Source organism: Falco naumanni, chromosome 4, assembly GCF_017639655.2.
Source record: "Falco naumanni isolate bFalNau1 chromosome 4, bFalNau1.pat, whole genome shotgun sequence".
Classification (NCBI taxonomy): Eukaryota; Metazoa; Chordata; class Aves; order Falconiformes; family Falconidae; genus Falco; species Falco naumanni.
Window position 1 is genome coordinate 3,044,190 of NC_054057.1, and position 20,251 is coordinate 3,064,440.

At 36.4% G+C, this 20,251-nt stretch overlaps 1 protein-coding gene across 3 annotated transcripts in view; it reads right to left on the reverse strand.

Moving 5' to 3' along the window:
• The window catches only part of ANO10 (anoctamin 10), a 128,443-nt gene that overhangs the window by 99,193 nt on the left and 8,999 nt on the right, over positions 1 to 20,251 (reverse strand). For all 3 annotated transcript variants that reach the window (XM_040589517.1, XM_040589518.1, XM_040589519.1), the window contains exons 6-11: positions 17,475 to 18,044; positions 15,050 to 15,105; positions 13,408 to 13,482; positions 12,221 to 12,403; positions 8,633 to 8,824; positions 6,194 to 6,322 (exon numbers count right to left, since the gene is read on the reverse strand). In XM_040589517.1, the coding sequence (XP_040445451.1) occupies positions 6,194 to 6,322; positions 8,633 to 8,824; positions 12,221 to 12,403; positions 13,408 to 13,482; positions 15,050 to 15,105; positions 17,475 to 18,044 (1,205 nt within the window). The remainder of the gene's footprint in view (positions 1 to 6,193; positions 6,323 to 8,632; positions 8,825 to 12,220; positions 12,404 to 13,407; positions 13,483 to 15,049; positions 15,106 to 17,474; positions 18,045 to 20,251) is intronic.

Sequence of the window (20,251 nt, forward strand, 5' to 3'; positions counted from 1 at the left end):
GGATGAGCCCACATGAAAGGCACTCCTTGTTTCTTTAAAAGTGGCACTGACAACATGGAAAACAGACACTAAAAAAGCTGAAGGGGGTCTGTTGGAGGGCCACCAAGACTACAGGGTTGAAGAATCTGACATATGAAGAAAGACTGAAGGAACCAGGTTTGCTCCACTTAGAAAAGAGAAGGCTCAGGAGGGTGGAGAGGATCTAATCACTGAACTTCCAATGCCTGACAGGTAGTTTTCAAGAAGACGGAAATGCCCTCTTCACAAGGATGCACAGTGAAAGGACAAGAGGCCATAAGACACAAGTTGCTTCGGGGAATTTTCTTGCTGTAAGAAAAAAACCACCCATTCTTTGCCATGAGAACAATTAAACAATGGAATAAGTTGCCCAGAGAAGTGGTGGACTTACCCTGGCTGGAAGTATTCAGGTCTTAGCTTAGCTTGACAAGGACATGGACAACCTAATCTAGGGTCCTGCTTTCAGCAGCAGGTTAGACCAAATAATCTCCAGAAGTCCCTTCCAGCCTAAATTACTCTCTGATTCTTTATGTGAAACTCTGCATCTACTGTATCTTAAATTATTACCTGTCACAAACACAGAAATACTTCAGGAAAAAAAAAATCATCTTATGCACAGCTGGTTTGCTCCAATTTTGCACTGTTATAACTCCTTTAGTGTCAATGAATTTATATATGTCTATATACTGATGCAGCCTATTTTTCTGCATTTTTTCCAGTTTCTTTACTATGCAAAGTTGGCCAATATCTAAGTGTACATTGCATATCTGCTAAACCCTAAAGTCCTGAATTCTACACAAATAAAGCTGTTGGCTGCACACATGCAAAGCACTACATCATGCAGAACAACACCTCACTTCCACCCTGCCAGAATGGAGTCTTGTAGATGACTGCTAAAAAATAAGTCAACTAGCAGTGTTTCTTTAAAAATTAAAGCTGATTTTTAATTTTTTTTTTTATCAGGAAAAAAAGACAGCACTGAAACCTGTGCAAAACATTTAAAGATTTTTTTTTTTTGTTTTAAAAGAAAATAAAGGGAAAAGACTCTTGATTTTAATATGACAAGCCACCTAAAATTGCTTTCTCTCAATAAGCAGATTCAAAAGAGCTTCAGCTGCACTCAGGATGCAATGCTTACTAATTTCCCAGTTTATCTAGAAAGCAAAGTATGATGATGCCTAGAACCTCTCATCTACTAGAATCCAAACCATTCAACTGTGGTAGCGTTTCCCAGTTTCTTTGGCACATCATTGCAGAAACAACTGTCAAGTTTACTGGCTAAAGTGGCTGAGTGTTGAGGCCATTACAAGTGCTCAGCAGAAGCTCAGAGAGCTTCTACTGTACACCAGGAGGCCTTTGATGAAGAAATACACTTAATAAAATACAGCTCTAGACAAAAGCATATGTACCAAGCAACTCTCAACCACTTTGATTTTGGATCAGCTAACACTTCTAAACATAACAGCACTAACTTTTCATCTTTATTAACAAGCTATGATTCCTTCTTTCCAACCTTTGAAAATGGACTTGCAGCTCCTCCTCACCCAGAACAATCAAAGCTTAAGAAAGGGTTACTTCCCTTATTCCACTCCATACCTCTTACAGAACGGAATTTAAACATATATATATTTTTTATGAAGATCTATTTCAAATCCTTGCAAGGACTCCATGAAATCAAATCTACACAGCTGAATTGTTTATTAATCCATGTTTATTATCAATATGCTAGTCTTGTCCTCATTTTCACCTATACCAGAGCTGATCATATGTGTAGACTGTAAGGTCAGATTTTACACTACAGCTATCAAGAGGGCCCTCCATTATTATTTAGTATTTCCAAGGTAATCCCCAAATGCCTCTGTGTGATGTAAGACATCCAGGCTAAGTGCACCTCTGCATAAAAGCTTTCCATTAGTTCACAACATTTGAGTGCTTGGATAACAAAAGTTACTTTTGGATATTAGGATACATGCACCTTAAGCTGTACTTTACAACTATTGCTTCAAAACACTCCTACTGATGTACTGTTTAAAACAAAAAATAATCGAAACCACCCAAACAACTACTAAGAATTGTACATACAACTGATTTCTTAGATTCAACTTTCAGAGCAGTCCTGAAACTGATTTAATTAGCATTCTTTGAATTTATGAGTCTACATTAAAAAGTCAGTCATCAGGAAGAAAACTTGTCAACAGTTCTCAAAGAAATGTAAAAAAGCACTGCAGAATTAAGGTTACACCTTGTTTTAATCCACTCAGCTATTCAACAAATTTCTTCAGAATAATTTCCTCTTTTTTTTTTTTTTTTTTTTTTTTTCAAATCACTGTAAGAAGTCAGAGGTGACTGGGTACAGTTTCACACAAGCACAAATGCTTGCTTGAAATGTTCTACTTTACACCTGTGGTTCATACCAGAAGTATGTGTCTATGGTAAAGCCTGAAGAACTAAACACACTACAGGATGTAACTATTTTAAAGTTATGTTAATTAGGGCTTATGGTTTCCTGCTTTAATGACATTCACCTACTACTTTTTGTTTGAAAACTGCACTTGCTGCACTCAGCATCTATCCAGCAAGAAAAAGAGGGGAGTTGCATGATTCTGCTCCTGGTTCAAATCATGTTGCCATGGAAGCAGATGTTGAATTGATGAAAATGGGTCAACTGTTCAAAAAAATCAAATCACTGTTTTAAGACTTTAAAAATATTATTAAATGTTATTATTCTAATGCTTACCATTATTTATTATGAAATAGTTAATATGTGATTATATTTAATTAGCATATACTTTGCTCATACAATATGTATTCCTGTCAAAGTGTAGACAGCAGTAGAGTTAGAGTTGTTAATGAAAAAAAATATTATTTTGCATAAATATGTAGGGCTGGGTACAAGAATATCACACACAGTTCTTCATTATGTCTGTACTGAGTGATGTCAAATGTTGCCATATAAATATGCTTCCATTTGAAGAGGATTAGTATTTTTTTTTTAAAGTCCTAACATTTTTTTTTGGAGGGGGAGAAAAAAATGAGGACATTGTCAATACCTATGCTTGGCTTTGGTAAGAACAGTGCTTTTTCTGTTTAACTTTGCATCAAACCTATATAAATATTCAACTGGAGTCTCAGTTGCTTAAACCTGATAAAAATACTTAATGTCAGCTAAGATTTAAGTAGGTTACCCCATCAACTGAACATGTGAAAGCATACATAGCCTACTAAAAAACATTTCTTTTCCTTTTCACACAGCCTGCCAAGCTGCTATCAAAACAGCATAAACACACTGTGAAATTCTCATTTTCATCTGCAGCAAACACCAGAAGATAAAGTAATTCACCTGTATCATGTGTTTCTGAATCTCTGCTAGGTGATCGAAAACATTCTTCTATCAGCACTCAGACACATCCAACATAATTTTTTCCTACCTTAACACTGATGTACTTTAGATGCACTAGGTTTGTCCTAGAGGTTTAATGTGATATATTCTGTTCCTGAATTTTTCTTTACAACTGAAATGCAGCTTAAACATTAATAAATATAGGAAAGGTATATGGGAATAATGCCAATACATTAAATTTGTGCTTCTCTCCTAGTTTAAGGATCTTCCTGTAGATGAAGTAATAATTACAGGAGAAAGACTCAGTGGGGCAGAAGTCCCACAAATTGAATCCAGCAGAAACCTACAGCACTACCATTGTGTCTTCCACACACAGCTGCTTCTGCCCTGCTCCCTTTCACCAGTGAACTGATTCAGACAGCTTCTCCTAGAACAATTCCCTAATCTGAATCTTCATGCAACAAATAAAAGAAAGTGCCAGTGCAAAAGATAAGATGGGAATAAACACCCAGGAAGCAAAGGCAAAAATAGTACCATCTCTTTAAGGTGCCATAAATTCATACTGCTGCTGTTCATAGTCCCACAGCTTCTAGTAATCACCCCTCCTTTCTACCTTTTGTAATCAACGTTTTAACCTAAAGAACATACAACTACTGATAAAAAGAATCATTTGTGTAACTAAGAACATGTTTAACTGTCAACACAATGGAAACTGTTGTCAACGGAAGTGAAAATCATGGGTTTTGTGTTCTTTTTAGTTTTTTAAATAAAATTATACATATAATGCGTTTCACTTTGGAGAGATCTTTTGGACTCCAGAAACTTCATAACTTGTATTATACAACTTCCTGCAAGATTATATGACCTCTGCTATTCTCTGACTCTTTAAAACAATCAAAAAACCCCTCCCAAATAAACAAAAAACCACACTTGTGAAGTTGTTAAATATTGTGTAAAATGTAGTGAAAGACTGCCTCTCAGGACACTGCAAGAAAATTTTAAATTTCACATTGAACAGTTTTGGAATTGTTTATAACCAACAACATTCCAAGAATCACATGGCTTGTTATGCTACAGAAAAGCACTATAAGACTTACCAACTGGGTTTGTGTCTTTGTGTTTTCTCAGACAAAATAGTTTGTAGTAACACAAAAACAGCCAAAAAAAAAAAAAAAAATCAGACCAACATACTTAAAAGTATCAAGCATACTGGATACCTATGATTAAAACTGTTTTTTAAATACCCCTTTTCTGACAAGTACATTATGGGTTGTTTTGGGGTTGTTTTCTTTTTTTTACTAAGAACAGTACGAGAAAACCTGACTTTTCTGTAATCAAATGGTTGCTTTTCCTCTCCTCTAGCTCATCCAGCTTTAGCCTCCATCAGTCCCTTCATACAATGTTAGTTATAGATTCATGGCCTTCGTCAACGTTGCCTCTCAGTATTAGACAACATTTTTGCCTTTCCTCCCCTCAGTACTAATTTACCTTTTCTCTTCAAACTTTCTGCCTGTCGTTTTCTTCATCTCCCTTTCCAGCGCGTTTATAGATAATTTGAGATACACTGTTAAAGAATTCCAAGAGCTAATCAACTACCATGCTGCAATTCCTACCATCTAAAGGACTGCATATAAGCAGAATTTAAATATATAGAGAAAAATATCAGTATTTTCCTATGGCCTACCCAGAACAGAGGTCTGCCTAGAGACCATGTATCCAGCTTCACATTAAAAACAGATAAAAATTGAATAAATACCCAGGAAGCAAAGGCAAGAATAGCCCCTTCTCTTTAAGTTGCCATAAATACAAACTGCTTACTTTAGTCATACAGTTTTCATAATGTGATCTCTTGTCCAGTAACAAGCCATAACAGTACATTTAAATTGCCAGATTAGTTTTTTATTAAAATACCTCACTGAGCTTAATGCAAATGTTCACACATGCATAATAGAAGAATGTATCAGGCTGTCTGCAGACTTGAACTTCAGTAAAACAGTTGAAATGATTCATATTTACAGTTAACTGCAAACCTTAAAGCTTGGAAAATAAAATTCAAAGCAAGCTTATAATTCATTGCATAATGCTTAACACCTGTAAAAACAACAAAGTATGTGCTCCTGTTGCACCTCTGTAAGGCAATACCTTACAGTTTAACAACTGCACATAAACAACTCAGACTTTGTGCCACAAGTAATCCAGATCCTAAAAGCCAAAACAGCATAATGATGAAAGTCAAGGCAATGCAATACAGGAAAGCTCTGAAAGAAAGTCATGCCAAGGCGAAGCCCTACAGTGTCAGTTACTATATAAAATACCCACAGATATCCCTCCTTGTCTGAAAAGGAAGGACACTCAAGTGGTTATTACATAGAATTAGAAAAAGATGAAACCCAAATACTCTTACAATCACTTATTTATAGTCCTCATATATACTTGTTTCAGATAAGCCTTACAGGAAATTCCCATAAAGATTAGGTAGGAGGTCTTTATAAGATATGCTGTGTTCACAAACCAAGCAGAATAACAGCTAGTTCACAAAACTGTGGTTATTTTGTTTCTTGAAATAGTACTTTTAAATTCTTCAAATACCTGAAGCAACAAATACACTGTAGCTTGGGAATGTATGGGAAAGCATGGCAACGTTTCACAGTACATGAAAACACAGAAAAGAAAGCAACCAAAGGCAAGGCTTTGAAACACTTCTTTGAAAGGGAAATCTTCATTTCCTTTTAATACAAGGGGGTGCAGGGAGGAAGTCTACTCCCTGATATCATTTCCACTGTTGTTCATGTTATGTGCTACTAAAACACATGCGCTGTTTGAAGGCAGACTTACCTCTACCAGTGCCACAGTCAGAATAAGGTCCATTTTTGAGTCTGGGAAAAGGGCATTCACTTGTGGAGACATTCCAATCAGTATGCAATTAGTAACAACAGATATCACACTCATAGTTTCAAAAGCCAACTGAAATAAAACATAGATATATCTATAGTTACAACCATTATCTCTAATTTAACAGTCTCCAAATTGCTCTGAACAATACCTCTCTCTTTTTTACATCATCAGAAGACTCATTATTTAATTTTCCTTCATCTTTTGAATTCTGTGACATAAAACTTGTTTGGCAAGCAGTCTAGATTTCATCAGCTTTAAGAATAGGCAAAGACAAGAAAGACTATAACAAGGTTTGCAATACCACAAAGACCACCTGGCAACCCTAAATTTCTCTCCAATTTGATTTCCCTATGTGCACATCCGTGTGTTGTGAAGAAAAACAGTATTCTTCCACAATCCCACAGTACTGTAGAGATCTTAAGAAGTTATTTAGAAACCACTAATATTCTAGATGCAGGTAATGCCAGATGACCTTCTGAAAAATTTGGACAGGAAAGCAGCCTTATACCTGTTATCTTCATGACTCATAATCTAAACATATAAAAATGTGTGCACTCACCTACAGTTGTACTCCTGAACACAAATTTCTTTCAGGATAAAGAAAAAAGAAATGCAAAATCCCTACAGGAAATAATAGTCCAAACACTCCTGGGTTTGGAGGTTTTGTCTGAATGTTGAGTAATAGAAAAATGTAACGATGGTTCAGAACGCCATTTTTAAAAGCTGAAATTTGCTGAAAGAATGATTTACATTTTAAAGCATGCAATTGCACAAATATAAGAAGTTCTTGCCTACAGAACTCCCACAAAATGTCTGAAAATATCATTACAGAGTGATAATTACTTTTGCAATATAGTGGTTAACTATTGCAAGGTCATCTCTGGAATGAGAAAGACTGATGTTGAATTGTAGCAATTGTCATAATGAATTAGCAAAGTAACCTTCTCCGTGACAAGCTGGTGACTCAGCTCACCTGTTAAATAATTCCAGTATCCCTTTAACAGAAATCTTTCAGCCAATGCTCTAACTTCCCACATGAAACAGATAACTAAATTTTTAAGTCGTTATTTTTAATTCACAAAGCAAATGCATTTCTACTATTAATTACAAACCTACTATAAAGAAAATGTGACTGTACCACTAGTGTTATACTTTTTCAGCCTACTCCCTAGATTAAAACAAACTATTCTAGCAAAACTAAATGCTATTAATATACCTGCAGCTACGCTTGGAACTTATGACTACAGCTTCATTTATCCGGTGGTCACACCACTGGTCAATGCAGTTATGCCATCAAGATGTTGGCAGCATAGATCTGGACTGAGAAAATACATCAAACGCTAAAAAGCAATCAGATTACAACTTACACATTTTAATGACTTAATATTAAAAGACTTCTCCTATAAGTCCACTTCATTAATACCTATGTACGTGTCTCACAATTCCTCAGAATACTTGGTTTATACGTTTGTACATTTGTAAGTATTTACAACAAATACTTGGTTTACGTTTTACAGTAGGTTTCCTGATTTCATTTTTCATCTCCCATTTGTTTCATTTCATACCGACACTTGCAACCCCTCCAAATAGAACAATTCACTGGTTTATTGTGCCCTTTGTCTCCATGACATATCATTAAAAAAATCCCCTGGAGATTTCCTCCAACCTACTTCACACTCCTTATCAGGCCACTGCTATTAAGTCTCTGGATGATTTTCTTTTCAGGAAAAATTCTGGGTTTGAAGGAGTTTTATAGGGATCTTTTTAGTCAGAATCAGTTCACTGATGCAGAGTACTCAGCAGGCTCCAAACACTAGCTGGTGCTAGCATGACTGCATGGTCAAACAACTGAGGACAGAAAATCCTTAACCCAGTACTACGAGAATGAAATTGTTTAGACAGACTACAATGTTCAGGTTGTGCAGAAAGGTCTAGCTCCTGCACACACATCCAGATTGTTTTAAAATTAGTTAGCTTGAATACCAGTAATCACAGTGGCACACAGCCAAGCATGGTTTAGGACTCCAAGTATTTCTTCAATTTTTTTTAAACCCTTGCTGAGCTCCATGCTTCTGAGATTCATCAGATGTTACCATTTCTAAAATGTTGGCTGTAAAGAGTAATGGGTGGTATCCGTCAGCTTTGCTTTGCTGCATTTGCAACAGGAGTACAATATACAAGGACTAAAGGAACGTTTTTTTCTTTTGGGAGGCAACTGAAAAACACATGGTCAAAACCCCTAAAAAAACCCACTTGCATATACAGCTGGATAGATAATATCCTAAGGCATTGAAGAGAACAAAGTACCTATTAAACTTTAAAGTTTCAAAGTTGTTGAAACCTCTTTTAAAACAAATGAACAGAAGACACAGAAATTACCTGCCAAACACCAATATTTGCTGTGGGTTCTGCAAATGGACGCTTGTAAACTCTACACATCTTTAAAGCATCAGAATATATCTCTGTGATGTTGTTTAACACTGCAAAGACGGCTGCCAGTGGATAAACACATGAGAAAAGACTCACATAGCCAAACTGTAAGAACAACTCCAGATAATCATCAAAAGTACCCTAAAAAACAGAGCAAAAATAAGAACAAATTTAACCCATAAAAAAAAACCCCAAAAACTAAGAAACACAGATTTAACAAATACAGTTGTAAACACACTTTCTCATCCCAGATCAGTTGTTTGGGAATGACTGGTAACAGAAAACAGTAACAACAACAAAAAAATCCCATCTAGTTAATTTGGAATTATTCAATTACTCAAAACTTATTAATAAGGGGAGGGCAAGGTTTTTCTTTTTGCCTAATACATTTTCTGCAGGTCACATTTCTTATCCTTAGTACATGAAGTAATTGTATAAACACATTCATCCCATTCAAGTTCTTGACTATCTCAATGAAACAGTTACAGAAGGAACATGGGGGCATAGGAAAACAGCACCATGCATTTAAACTGGCAGAACATTCTCCTGAAAGTATTGTGACAAGAAAGATCCTAGTATTTCAGACTGTCCATGAAAGACCTAACCAGAAGAGCAGGTTGGCAGATAGGCAACTCTTTTCTGATATTTCTGCTTGTTTATTTCAAAATAGGTAAGCCAGAATTAGTGGCCAACTTGAAGGCTGAAATGTCAGAACACAGTGCTGACATCTGAAAAGAACAATTAGCACAAACAAAAAGCCCTATTTTGGTAAATCCAATCACATTGCCTGATCTTTAAAGCAAGAATGTGGGTACTTAAATGCTGATTGAGTACTCACATGTAGGTTATCATATATTTGCATATTAGTTTTGTAGTATTAATAATAGTTCTCTATGAATGCAGCAATTATTTATATAAGTGAAGAAGAAACCCAACCATTTTTAAAGAAAAAGTGTTCACTGGACAAAGGATGGTGAAATACCACACACAGGTTAAACTGGGATCTAGCTATCTTGTATTTGCCCAGGCCCACATACTGTCCTCCCATTCAAACATGAAATAATAAAAGACTTGACAGTAACTGAGATTATTACAGGAACCACATAAAATTGGTTTTGGCTCCACACATCAGACACGTGGTTCTCCAGTCTTTTTTGCTGGTTATAGCTGTTAAAGTGACTGCCCTCTCCAGCACCTAGTGCTTCTTTTTCTAGCAAACAGAGAGAGTCAGTAGAAGACTGCAAGCTCAGAAATCAACATGGGGTGGTCATTAGTTCCATTCTTCACTTCAGCTCATTTTCAAGTTGCACAATATAGCTGGGTCTAACAAACTGATCCACAGGCAAGACCATGAGGAGCTACCTAACTTTTAAAACCACTGAGATTTTTTCACAGTAATGTTTGTATGAACTCTGAATTTTAGTAAGGTCTTCCTTAGGGTTGTTTGTGCAGGATCATTCACTGGAGTGGCAGTCACGTATTTGTCCCTGCTATCACTTTCTCAGACAACTGTTGCAGGCGGGGAAAAACGCTTCCCTTTGTGCTCCTCCTTCTGGTAACTACATAGTATCCCCACTGCTTCCTCTAACCTTTCTTCTCATTTCCTTGCCCAGTACCTACTGACTTTTAGAACAGCAGACTATAGAAAGAGAAAAAGAGTATTTATTTCTCCCTCACTCAATTTATGACACTTTGTGCAGGAAAACAGGAGCTGATACAATGTTAAAGAAGTTTCATAGTATGCCATTGCCGCCCACAAGAGCAGTACATGAACTATGGCATCAAGGAAACAGAATCAACAAAGAAATTATGGCAGAAAATAAACTAGAAGAGAGAAGTAGAAACTTAAATAAATAAAAAAAAAATATTGCAGGGTGGTTTTACATCTTAAACTGAGTTAAGGGCTGGAGATTTGAAAAGCAAGAGAGAAAGGAGACAAAACAGATAATTAAACATTGAAACATAAGTGAAGGAAGGAAAACAGAAGAGCCTGAAATGCAGAATTCTGTCAAGACTCCTGCTAAACTCAGTTACTAAACATAGTTAAATGCTTCCCCCTTGTGACAGATTTAATTTTAGAAATACACTTGCCAGCTGACAGCTTACTGTTTGCAAACAAATCAGTGGTCTAATATCATTATTCACAAATACAGCCCAATTAGTATCTTTAAACTGAAAATAACATTAAGGCTTTGAATACACACTACCTTGAACTGAAAATGAGACTAGCAGCGGAAACCTTCAAAGGCAAAGTCATAACTCTACAAATTGACCTGTTGGATCCCCGTGGAAAATCATTCAGAGCAGAATGGTACAACAGGTGCAGATATATTTGATCCAGTTCTGCACAAGAAGCACTGTGCAATGTGACTCAAAGACACCACACTGGCCTTGTATGTGCAGCTGAGAATAAGAAGTCAGCTCATCTCTAAGAGGCAGAGCTTATTTGGTCAGGCATATCAACACCTGATGCCAATACACAGCTTTTGGAGTTCTGCTGGCCTATTTGCAGGCACAGTGTTGGACTGTCCTGATTTATCAGTTCAATCACTAACGCAGGGATTTCTGCTGTGTTCTCCACTGCAAGATAGACATGCTCTCTAAATCTATCTCCCTCCATATAAAATGTGCAAAATACCAGCCTTCACAGAGGAATGCAAGTATTAATATTTGTACAATTTTTCAATTGCAAAGGTAGCATTTCTTTTTCCTCTTCCCATTTCATGGCACTCTATGCAGGAAGAGAGGAATCTGATGCAGTATTAACATCAAATTTTAAACTCTACCTGTTACATAGAAGGTACACTGTCTACATATAATGCTTATTCTGTAAAAGTATAAATCACCCAGTATTAAGACCCTTGTGACTATGCTTGCAGCATCTGATCAAACAAGTTCTCAGCCACACTGTAGGGCCTTAACATACACACTGATGTCTATTTTGTCAATTCCTTTAGAATTGCAAGGAATGAACTGCACAAAGTCTTTTAAATACAATCTAAAATTGTACGGGTAGAAAGTGGTCAGGAACAGAACTAGGAAGACAGTATGTGCCAAAGCTGTAGTTTCAAGAAGCAAGAGCTTCCGGCAGTAGTTTTGGTTTGAAGAGGTAGTATCTTCTGCCCTTTCCACTTCTGGCTCCACCCAGACATAAGGCACACTCTCTCAGGCTACAGTTTAATTGATGGTTTAAACTATTATCACTGCAAAACCAAACTAAAACAGAAAAAGCCTCCCCTTGGTAGCCTTCAGGCTATCCTTGGAGATTAAGGATATATTACACAAATACTTCTTCCAGTGATATAGAGTTAGGTAGCTCCAGGTTCAGCTGTTCCTTCCTACCCCTTCATTCTGGTGTAACTAGGATACTGCACTGTATGTTTCTTGATCCACCATATAGCACTACCAGCAAAATTGATGAAGCTGAAAATAAGCTGCCAGGCCAGACAGCCAGAAATATTTTAGGTTGCACTGCCTGATGCCTCTGTCAACTTCAGCCCAAAAAACTTTTAACTCTTTTACAGTAGTAAAACGTACAAAATAGGTGCCCATTTCTTTCTCCAAGTTGATTTGTTCGACTAATGACAGGTCCGTATCTGTTTTCAGAGAACACATGCGTTTCTTGATCCTCTTCTTATGTCGCTTTTGGAGCCAGTAAGGAAGCAAGGATTCTGCAAACTGATTAAGGATCTGCGAAGTTATCAGCAAAGTGGCCAAGCTCTTAAGTTAAAAAAAAAAAGAAAAAAGAAAAAAAGAAAAAATTAATAGAATTGTGATTAACCTATGCTCATTTCCAATTTTCCATGTTCTATTAACACTGTAAGTTGCTACACTATGACAAAAGAAGGCCAGCCTAAAAAAACTAGCAATAGCATACGAAAAGTATAGGTGGTCTAGCTGCCATTCTTTACTATGAGCTGAGAAGGACAAAATAGGAGTTAGGTGTCTAAATATTTTGCTGATCTGGATGTATCTTGGAGACAGTACACAAAGTCCAACTAAGGGCAAAGATACACACGACATATGCCAAAGCCAATGGCAGAGCTAAACAAAGAACTTTTTTCTGTTTTTTTTTTAATCTTCTTGCATTTTACCTTAAAGTACAGGAAATGTGATCAATATTGTGTCTGGTATAGATATGTCAAGTGTTTTGCTAGAGATCTCTTTAGAGGAACAGAGGCCTTGAGTTGAAGTTCTTGTTGTTTAGTTAAATTTAAAGCAAAAAAAAAATATCTTTCCTTTATTCCCAATTTTCATGCATTGGAGTGCAAAAGATTAACAACAGAAAGCTGATTTAAAATACTAACTACAAATTATTTTTGGGGTTTTTTTATTCTCAGCTCCATGTTGTATTCATAAAATTAAACATGCTCCTGTCCTCAAGAGTCTTTCATTAAGAACACCACAGACAAAAAACATTTTCTAACATAAAGGGAAGGAAGGACGAAATGAAAATTTTCCAGCCTCATCTGCAAGAGGGAACAATCAATTTATTTGAAAACAGTTCCTCATTTATACAGAGGGAAAGAAATGCTCCACTCTTATGATTCTGCAAGTGTGCTAGAGGAACTGAAATATGAAAGTTGGATTTCTAAGAAAATATATATAAAATATATTCATTTTCAATGAAATATTTGTATTTCAATATTAAAAACTAAAGTCCCATTTTAATTAATCCTTTATTTTCCCATATTCAACATTTTTAAGACATTCTCAGAACTCACCTGCCTCAAAAGCTTCATGTCAAACAGCACAAAAGCAATGTAGAAAAGAGATGCAAAACAATTTAAGAAGTTGAACTGCAAATAAGAATATCTGTAATTAGTTCTCAAGCAAACATTCAAATGCAGACTGTCATCTAACTTAACAGTTATCTTGACTAAATAGCTTCCATTCAGATGTAAACTGTTCATTAAAATTTTATTTACCATTTTTAAAACTTAGGACAGAAAAATCTCATTTCCAGTATTGGTAGTATTCATATTTTCATTTGACAAGCTTAATGCTTTCCTAAAGCATGGTATACAAAGAGAACTACAACTCAGTTACGAATTGTAGACATCAGAAACACATCACCGTCTACTTAACGTTCATCTTTTATCAGTTTCCCCATAGGTAACAAGGAAAGGGACGTATTCATCTTAATTTAGGGTAATGGTAGGTAGGTTTTTTTCAAAGAAATACTTCACCAACGTATATATGTTGGATGACATTTATCTCTCAATATGTACAACCATTCCTGAATATATGTTAGTTGAGCTTTATGTTTAATCACTTCAAGAGGTTTTATGTCCAAGAAAATATTCCTTACTTCTGAAAGGAGACATAATCACAGTATTGTACCTGAAAAATGATAATCAAGCTCTGAAGTTTCCTACTTGCTATCACGGCTAGAGCTCCTTTTTTGGAGCTCATGGACAACACAGATAATACTGGGAGTGCAGAGAGCCACTCATTGCATGAAAGTGACATTTGGGAGGACTCATATTTGACACGTCATAATTTTAGAAATTATTTTATATTAATTTCCTATGGGGGAAAAAAGATGGTGCTGTTTTTTGAGAAAGGCTGAGACAAAGCTATGAATATTATGTAAGAGAGTTTTAGCTCTAGAGGTTATGAGCAACAGAAGGATAACAAGCAGGTAAAAAAAAAAAGCATGCTGAGTGAAAAAAAGAACTCTGGAAGAGACTTAAATGATCTTTTCAAAAAGGAAACAATTAAGACTCAAAATCAACTGATCTTTACAACCGCTTTTACTGAATATCTTATATGGGAACTCAAGATTTACAGTACAGTTCCTTAGAATCAGTGTTGCATCTGGATATACACCTAAAAGAGCAACCAAACATATATACATACACACACAAGAGCTACTTGTTCAGAGCCACAAATTAAATAGATCAGTATATACTACAAAATATTACAAACTGCATAAGAGCAGATTGATGGACATACATCTTCAGCCTCCTCTGACTGGTTTTCTGAATGTTAATACAGGCAGAAGTTAATACATGAGCTTTTTAAAATATGGTTTACCATAAAGTCTGCAAGAAGTAAAAGGAAGAGTTCCTAGTTGAAAACAAGACCACATCAATTAACAAAAGACAAAAACTACACAGAATAGTAATGAAAGAACAAATCAATATAAATAAAACCCCAACTCTCTATTATAGAAAGAGGCATCTAAAACAGCCTAGCAGTTACTGCAACCACAGCAGAAATCCTGTTTAGTCTGATATTTGTGCTAGTATCTGGCCTTGAACAAAACTGTAGGTCAGTGAGGTAATGCTAGGAAAGCACTAATAAAACATGACAAGTTCTCTTGTTAAATAATCTTAAAAGCTGCTTATACTACATACTTACCACTAAAACCTTCAGTACCAAATGATTCTGATACGAAGATTCCAGCCTGTGATTTTCTAAAATACCAACAGAATTATTGATTAGTAAACAGCAGAAGCACTTATAATATACTAGGCATAGTATGAGAGTAAACAGACATTTTTCCTCCACCTAAAAATTACTTAACTGTTTATGGGGAATAGTTCCTCCAACACTTGATGGCTGAAAGAATTTATACTGTACCAGTACCTCACTTAACCTATGAAGCTAATCTGATGCACAGTACTGACATACATATTTTTGGCTAGAACTCCAGTATTTTTTCTACTGTAAAGGTTTTTCCTTTTACATCTTTCTTTCTCAGAAGAGCTGGTCTATAACAGAAAAACCATCCATCATTCTTAACACTTAATAAAATGTGCCTAGTTATTAATTTTTTTCTTTGGCTGAAAACAATGCAGAACTAATTGAAATACATATGGAAAATACTAGGTTTGTTTCAAAACCTGTAGATGCTCACAGAAACATTGCCATCCACCTCCATGGAATTCAGATCACACCCTAAGCATTAAAGCAAGACTAAAGTACACCAAGTTCAATAGATGTATTACTGGCTCTAAAACTAAGATTTTTCAGTTTATTCAAGATAAATTGTCAAAAGCTGCTGTTTGAAGAAGGCTCATTACTACAGGGGAGGAAAGGGAAGTGAATGGGGGATCTGCCATTTCTTTTTGCTATTTTGTCAGATTGTATCTTCAAAGCCTTGGCTAAGCGGGAGAAGGTAACATACTAGCATGAGCTGTGTCAACAAGGCTGAAAGGGGACACTGTCACCCACAGACATTGCTCAGGACAAACCAGCAGAGTCTGACAGGGGTGTGAATTTGGGCCTGACACATGGAAGACGCACTCAAGTGACTGAATGCAAGTTTTGCTTTTAGCTATCACTAAATGGTCAGTTCTCGTGATAAACAGGTGTAAGAGGTGTGCATAAAAAAACCCCAGGTTGTTTCCTATACTTTGTCAGTTTAGCTGTTTAAGTCTGATATTAGCTGAAAATATGCCAAGTGGGAGGGAAGGTAGGGCAGTCAGATTAGCTATTCACATCCAATTCACAGCACGGCAGCATAAACATGTTGGATAGCACAGAAAAGGCACAAGCTGTCAGTGTAGTGAGTTACATAAATACTGTTGCTGCTGAATATGAAACATCAGCTTAAAACCAAAAACATTTGCATTAAAAAAAACTTGGGTTACTCATCAGAACATTTTAATTCTCTGATAAACACAACCAGGCATTTTGCATAAAGGCTTTTTCTTGCAGTGTAGTGAAAAAAAATGAAATAAAACAGTCAACTGAGACCTAGATATGAATTTAAAAGTCATTATTTAAATAAAATCCTTGAACAGTCAAACAAATCAAGAAATTGCTTGCTTTTACTATTGCTGCTGTCAAGCTGAATTTGCTGAGCAAATCATTTTGGCATGCATAACCAATCCCCACTAAAACACCTCTTCTTATTCTGTCTTCTGCATCAACCTCCCTTTTACTTCATCTTTCTTAGGTCAACTTTGTGTGTCTCCAGCTTTAGTAACCTGGATTCCATCCTGTAAATGCATGCCATATTGAGCTACAAAAAACAGTTAACTCCCCATTATCTTCAACTATTAACTTTGTCTGAAAGTGACTGCACATGTCTTTAGGAGTGCTAAAATTCAAAATAAATACTAACATTTCATTATCCTTATGTTAGGTTACAAAACATAAGGCCCGATCTGTTAAATAAGTCACATGCATAAAGGAAAAAAAAAAAGGCAATCTATTATAACATTCCTCCTCTTCTAAGAGTGCCCAGAGGAAAATATTTTGATAGGGATGTGAAATCTCAGTCCTTGTTATATATAGCATACACAAACACTCTCATATGACATTTAGTTGGGTGGGTTTAGATTTTGTTCCATTATCTCGGTGCCTCCATCCTCCGCACAGGTGTACCAGTAGACTAAGACATACTCGGCAAACCCAGGTTGTGGGTGCAACCTGCCAGGACAGTCCTGCCATCCGCCTCTGAGCTCCCATCCTCATGATCTCAACCCATCCCTTTTGCCAGCACTACGGCTGATATAGCCAAAGAGCTAAATCAGGGAAGGCTGACTTCTGCACCAAGGGCAAAGAGAGTCTGAGGAGGAAGGCAGGGATCACCCCTTCTGTTGGCATGCTAGACTTAGACCAAATTAAACCAAACATGAAACTGCAGTCTCAGAACACTCAAAATAGATGTAAGAAGTTAAAAAGGCCATCTCTTGCAACCCACTGTAAAAATCTACTTCAGAAAATTTCTTTAGCATTCCACTGAACAAAAACTCACAGTAACGTATTCTACAAAGAAACAAATTCTAAATATCGGGGATTCTAACTTTAAGGAAAAAGAAGAAAACTTTCTTACCCCATGATGTTAAAAATTCCGCAGCATACCGATAGATACGGTTCATAATTTCAATCACAACAGCATATATGATACTGGGCACAAACAGCATCAAGCTGCTGAAGTTAGACTCATTCTCTTCATGATAATCCAGAGCCCACTGTTCCAAATCAAAGTAAATCATCATCACATAAAGTGAGAAGTAGAGGCAAAGGCACACAAATGGTAAGGACACCAGATAAATCCTCATCTGTCTCTTAATACTTGAATACACTGGTTCCTCCCTCCCAGTGACAGGATTGATACCCAGAACACCATGAAAGCCTGGTCTTGGTTCTTCAAACTGTCGTTTCATCAACAGTGTCCCCCAGCGATATGTCATGATGGCACAAATCCGCTTCCAAACTTCCAGTATCACAGTAGACCAGAGCAGATTGAATGTGGCAAACATCACATATTTGTCATAGTCTTCCCATGCAAATACATAATAAGGAATCCCTATGACAGCCATTGGAATCAAGGCAAATGTGAAGTACTCTAAGAAGCCAAAGTAGAGAGCAATGGTTTCACCAAAGTAGCAGCGTATCTCATCTGAAGAGAAAAATAAATCAATTAAGACCACATTTAACAGAGACATCAGTATAATATCAAACTTGACTTTACATTAATCCCTTGGCCCGCATTTTTTTTCTAAATAACATAACAAATATTATTGCTTTTTGGTTCCTTCTTCTCTCATGTCCCAAAAGCTCAGAAGGTTATTTTAATTATTTATTTTTTGTTATATATACAGAAAAAAAAAATCCCATATATACATATATTCAGATGGTAGAGAAGTCAAGTATCTCAATCCTTAAGTCATATATTCTTGGGCAGGCAGGGCAGGACACACAACACAACAAAAAAACCAACAGAGCACAAAAACACTAGCATTCTTGAAAACAGAATCTATCAATGAATGGCTAGGATGGCACAGAAGACATTTGGTGTAATAAGAACCAAAACTTTATCAGCAAGTGACACCTAACTTCTGAAGCTTCTCACTGGCATACATACACCTGAAAAAAAAAAATAAATCTATTTCAGCCTGCTCACAGCCAGAAAGGACTAGTTGTGCTTTGCCAGCCCTCAAGGAACTAAAGGAATAGATGGAAAGGTGTACTGAAATCTTAAATCTTAAGTATGTCAGATAGCACACTCAGGATGACATATTCCCTTCAGCAGATAACTGATACATGAAATACACACTTGCTGTACTCACCAAGGTTATCTGCTCAGGTGTTATAAAGGCTTGAAAAGTGCACTACTAATGGATATATTTAATGACAGATATATTACCTCCAAGGAAGATCTCATTTATCTTAATACTAATAAAAAAGCGTATGAGTATTATTCCACATAATCTGCAAATGGCACCACATTATAAGTTATAGAAAAGCCTAGCAAACAGTTTAGAATGCTGAAATCTATTTTATCTTTGCCTGCTTGGAAAACCAGACTGCTTGTATGCCAATGCTGCATATTCACCAGCTTAACAAAGCAGCCATGACATTTACAAAACCCTACAGCAGAAATTCACAATTGCATATCAGGTAAGTCTCTGAAAGCAAGAAGGAAAGGCAAACAGAGAGAAGAATCAGCACTCCACAATCACTCTCAATAAAAAATTTATTAATGAAGAAGTTCAAGTGTAGGTCATTTGCGCCATTTCACACTCCAAACACAACATGAGAGACATACATTAGTAGTACAAACATAACAGGCTTCCTGAGACTTACTGTGAAATTTTTTATGTAGTCAGTGGTAGTCAAAAAAAACCCTCTCTCTTGTATAAACAGAAGACAAGCACACAATAAGACCCCTAACACAATACTCTGGAAGCAGGCCTTATCAAGCCAGATCTTCAACTTCCTTTAGCTCAGGAAAGAATCTCAAGCAACTGCAAGACCCAGAGATTAATAATCAGGCAAACTCCCAAATGTTTATTTTCTTATTTTCAAGTAAAGTTTACAGGTTCACAATCTGGAACTTAACTTTTCACACTGCCAGACTAACAATTATTTTCATTTTAAGCTTATTCAGTGTGTAAAATATACTCAAGTGACACCGGCCTGCAACAACATAACATCTTCATAAAGTCTTCATACAGACAATGAATTTAAAACAAACAGTTGTAAGCATACTTTTGATACGTCTACAACTCAAAATAGCTTTGGGAATTCTAGACACAGAGGAGCTTTCCTGTCAAGAGTCAATTTGAGAAAACAGCTTTGGCTTGATCCATTACTGCTTTACTCATTGGTAGGGAGAATTTGTGATGTGCAGACTGTTATTACACGGAAGCTTGCAGACATTGAATCTCCAGCCTCTGAGCCACCAAATTCACAAGTCTTGAACCATTTCAGGAGGTTACATGGGAAATGCTGAGAGAGGAAAAACTTGCTCAGCTGGTAAAAGAACAATGGTCTAATTTCAAGACTCTAAGCTAGACGATCACAGTGCAAATGCTGAGCCTCTGAACTACCCCCCAGCTCCAACTTGGAAACTATGACCAAACTATACAGAACTCCTGCAGCCACGAGAAAGAAAATCAAGAAAGAGCAGCCTGCAAGTCCAGTGCTTCACTCCTGAACACTTGTATTGCAAGTCATTATAGCAAAAGATACCTTACAGCCATCTTAGTATCAATGAAAATTCTCAACAAAGAGACCTCAACTGTGCATGTCAGCAAGCCTGAAAACATGGATGTTTCCTTAGCCAGAGCCTAAGCCACTCTGTTGATTCCAAAACCAGTGAAA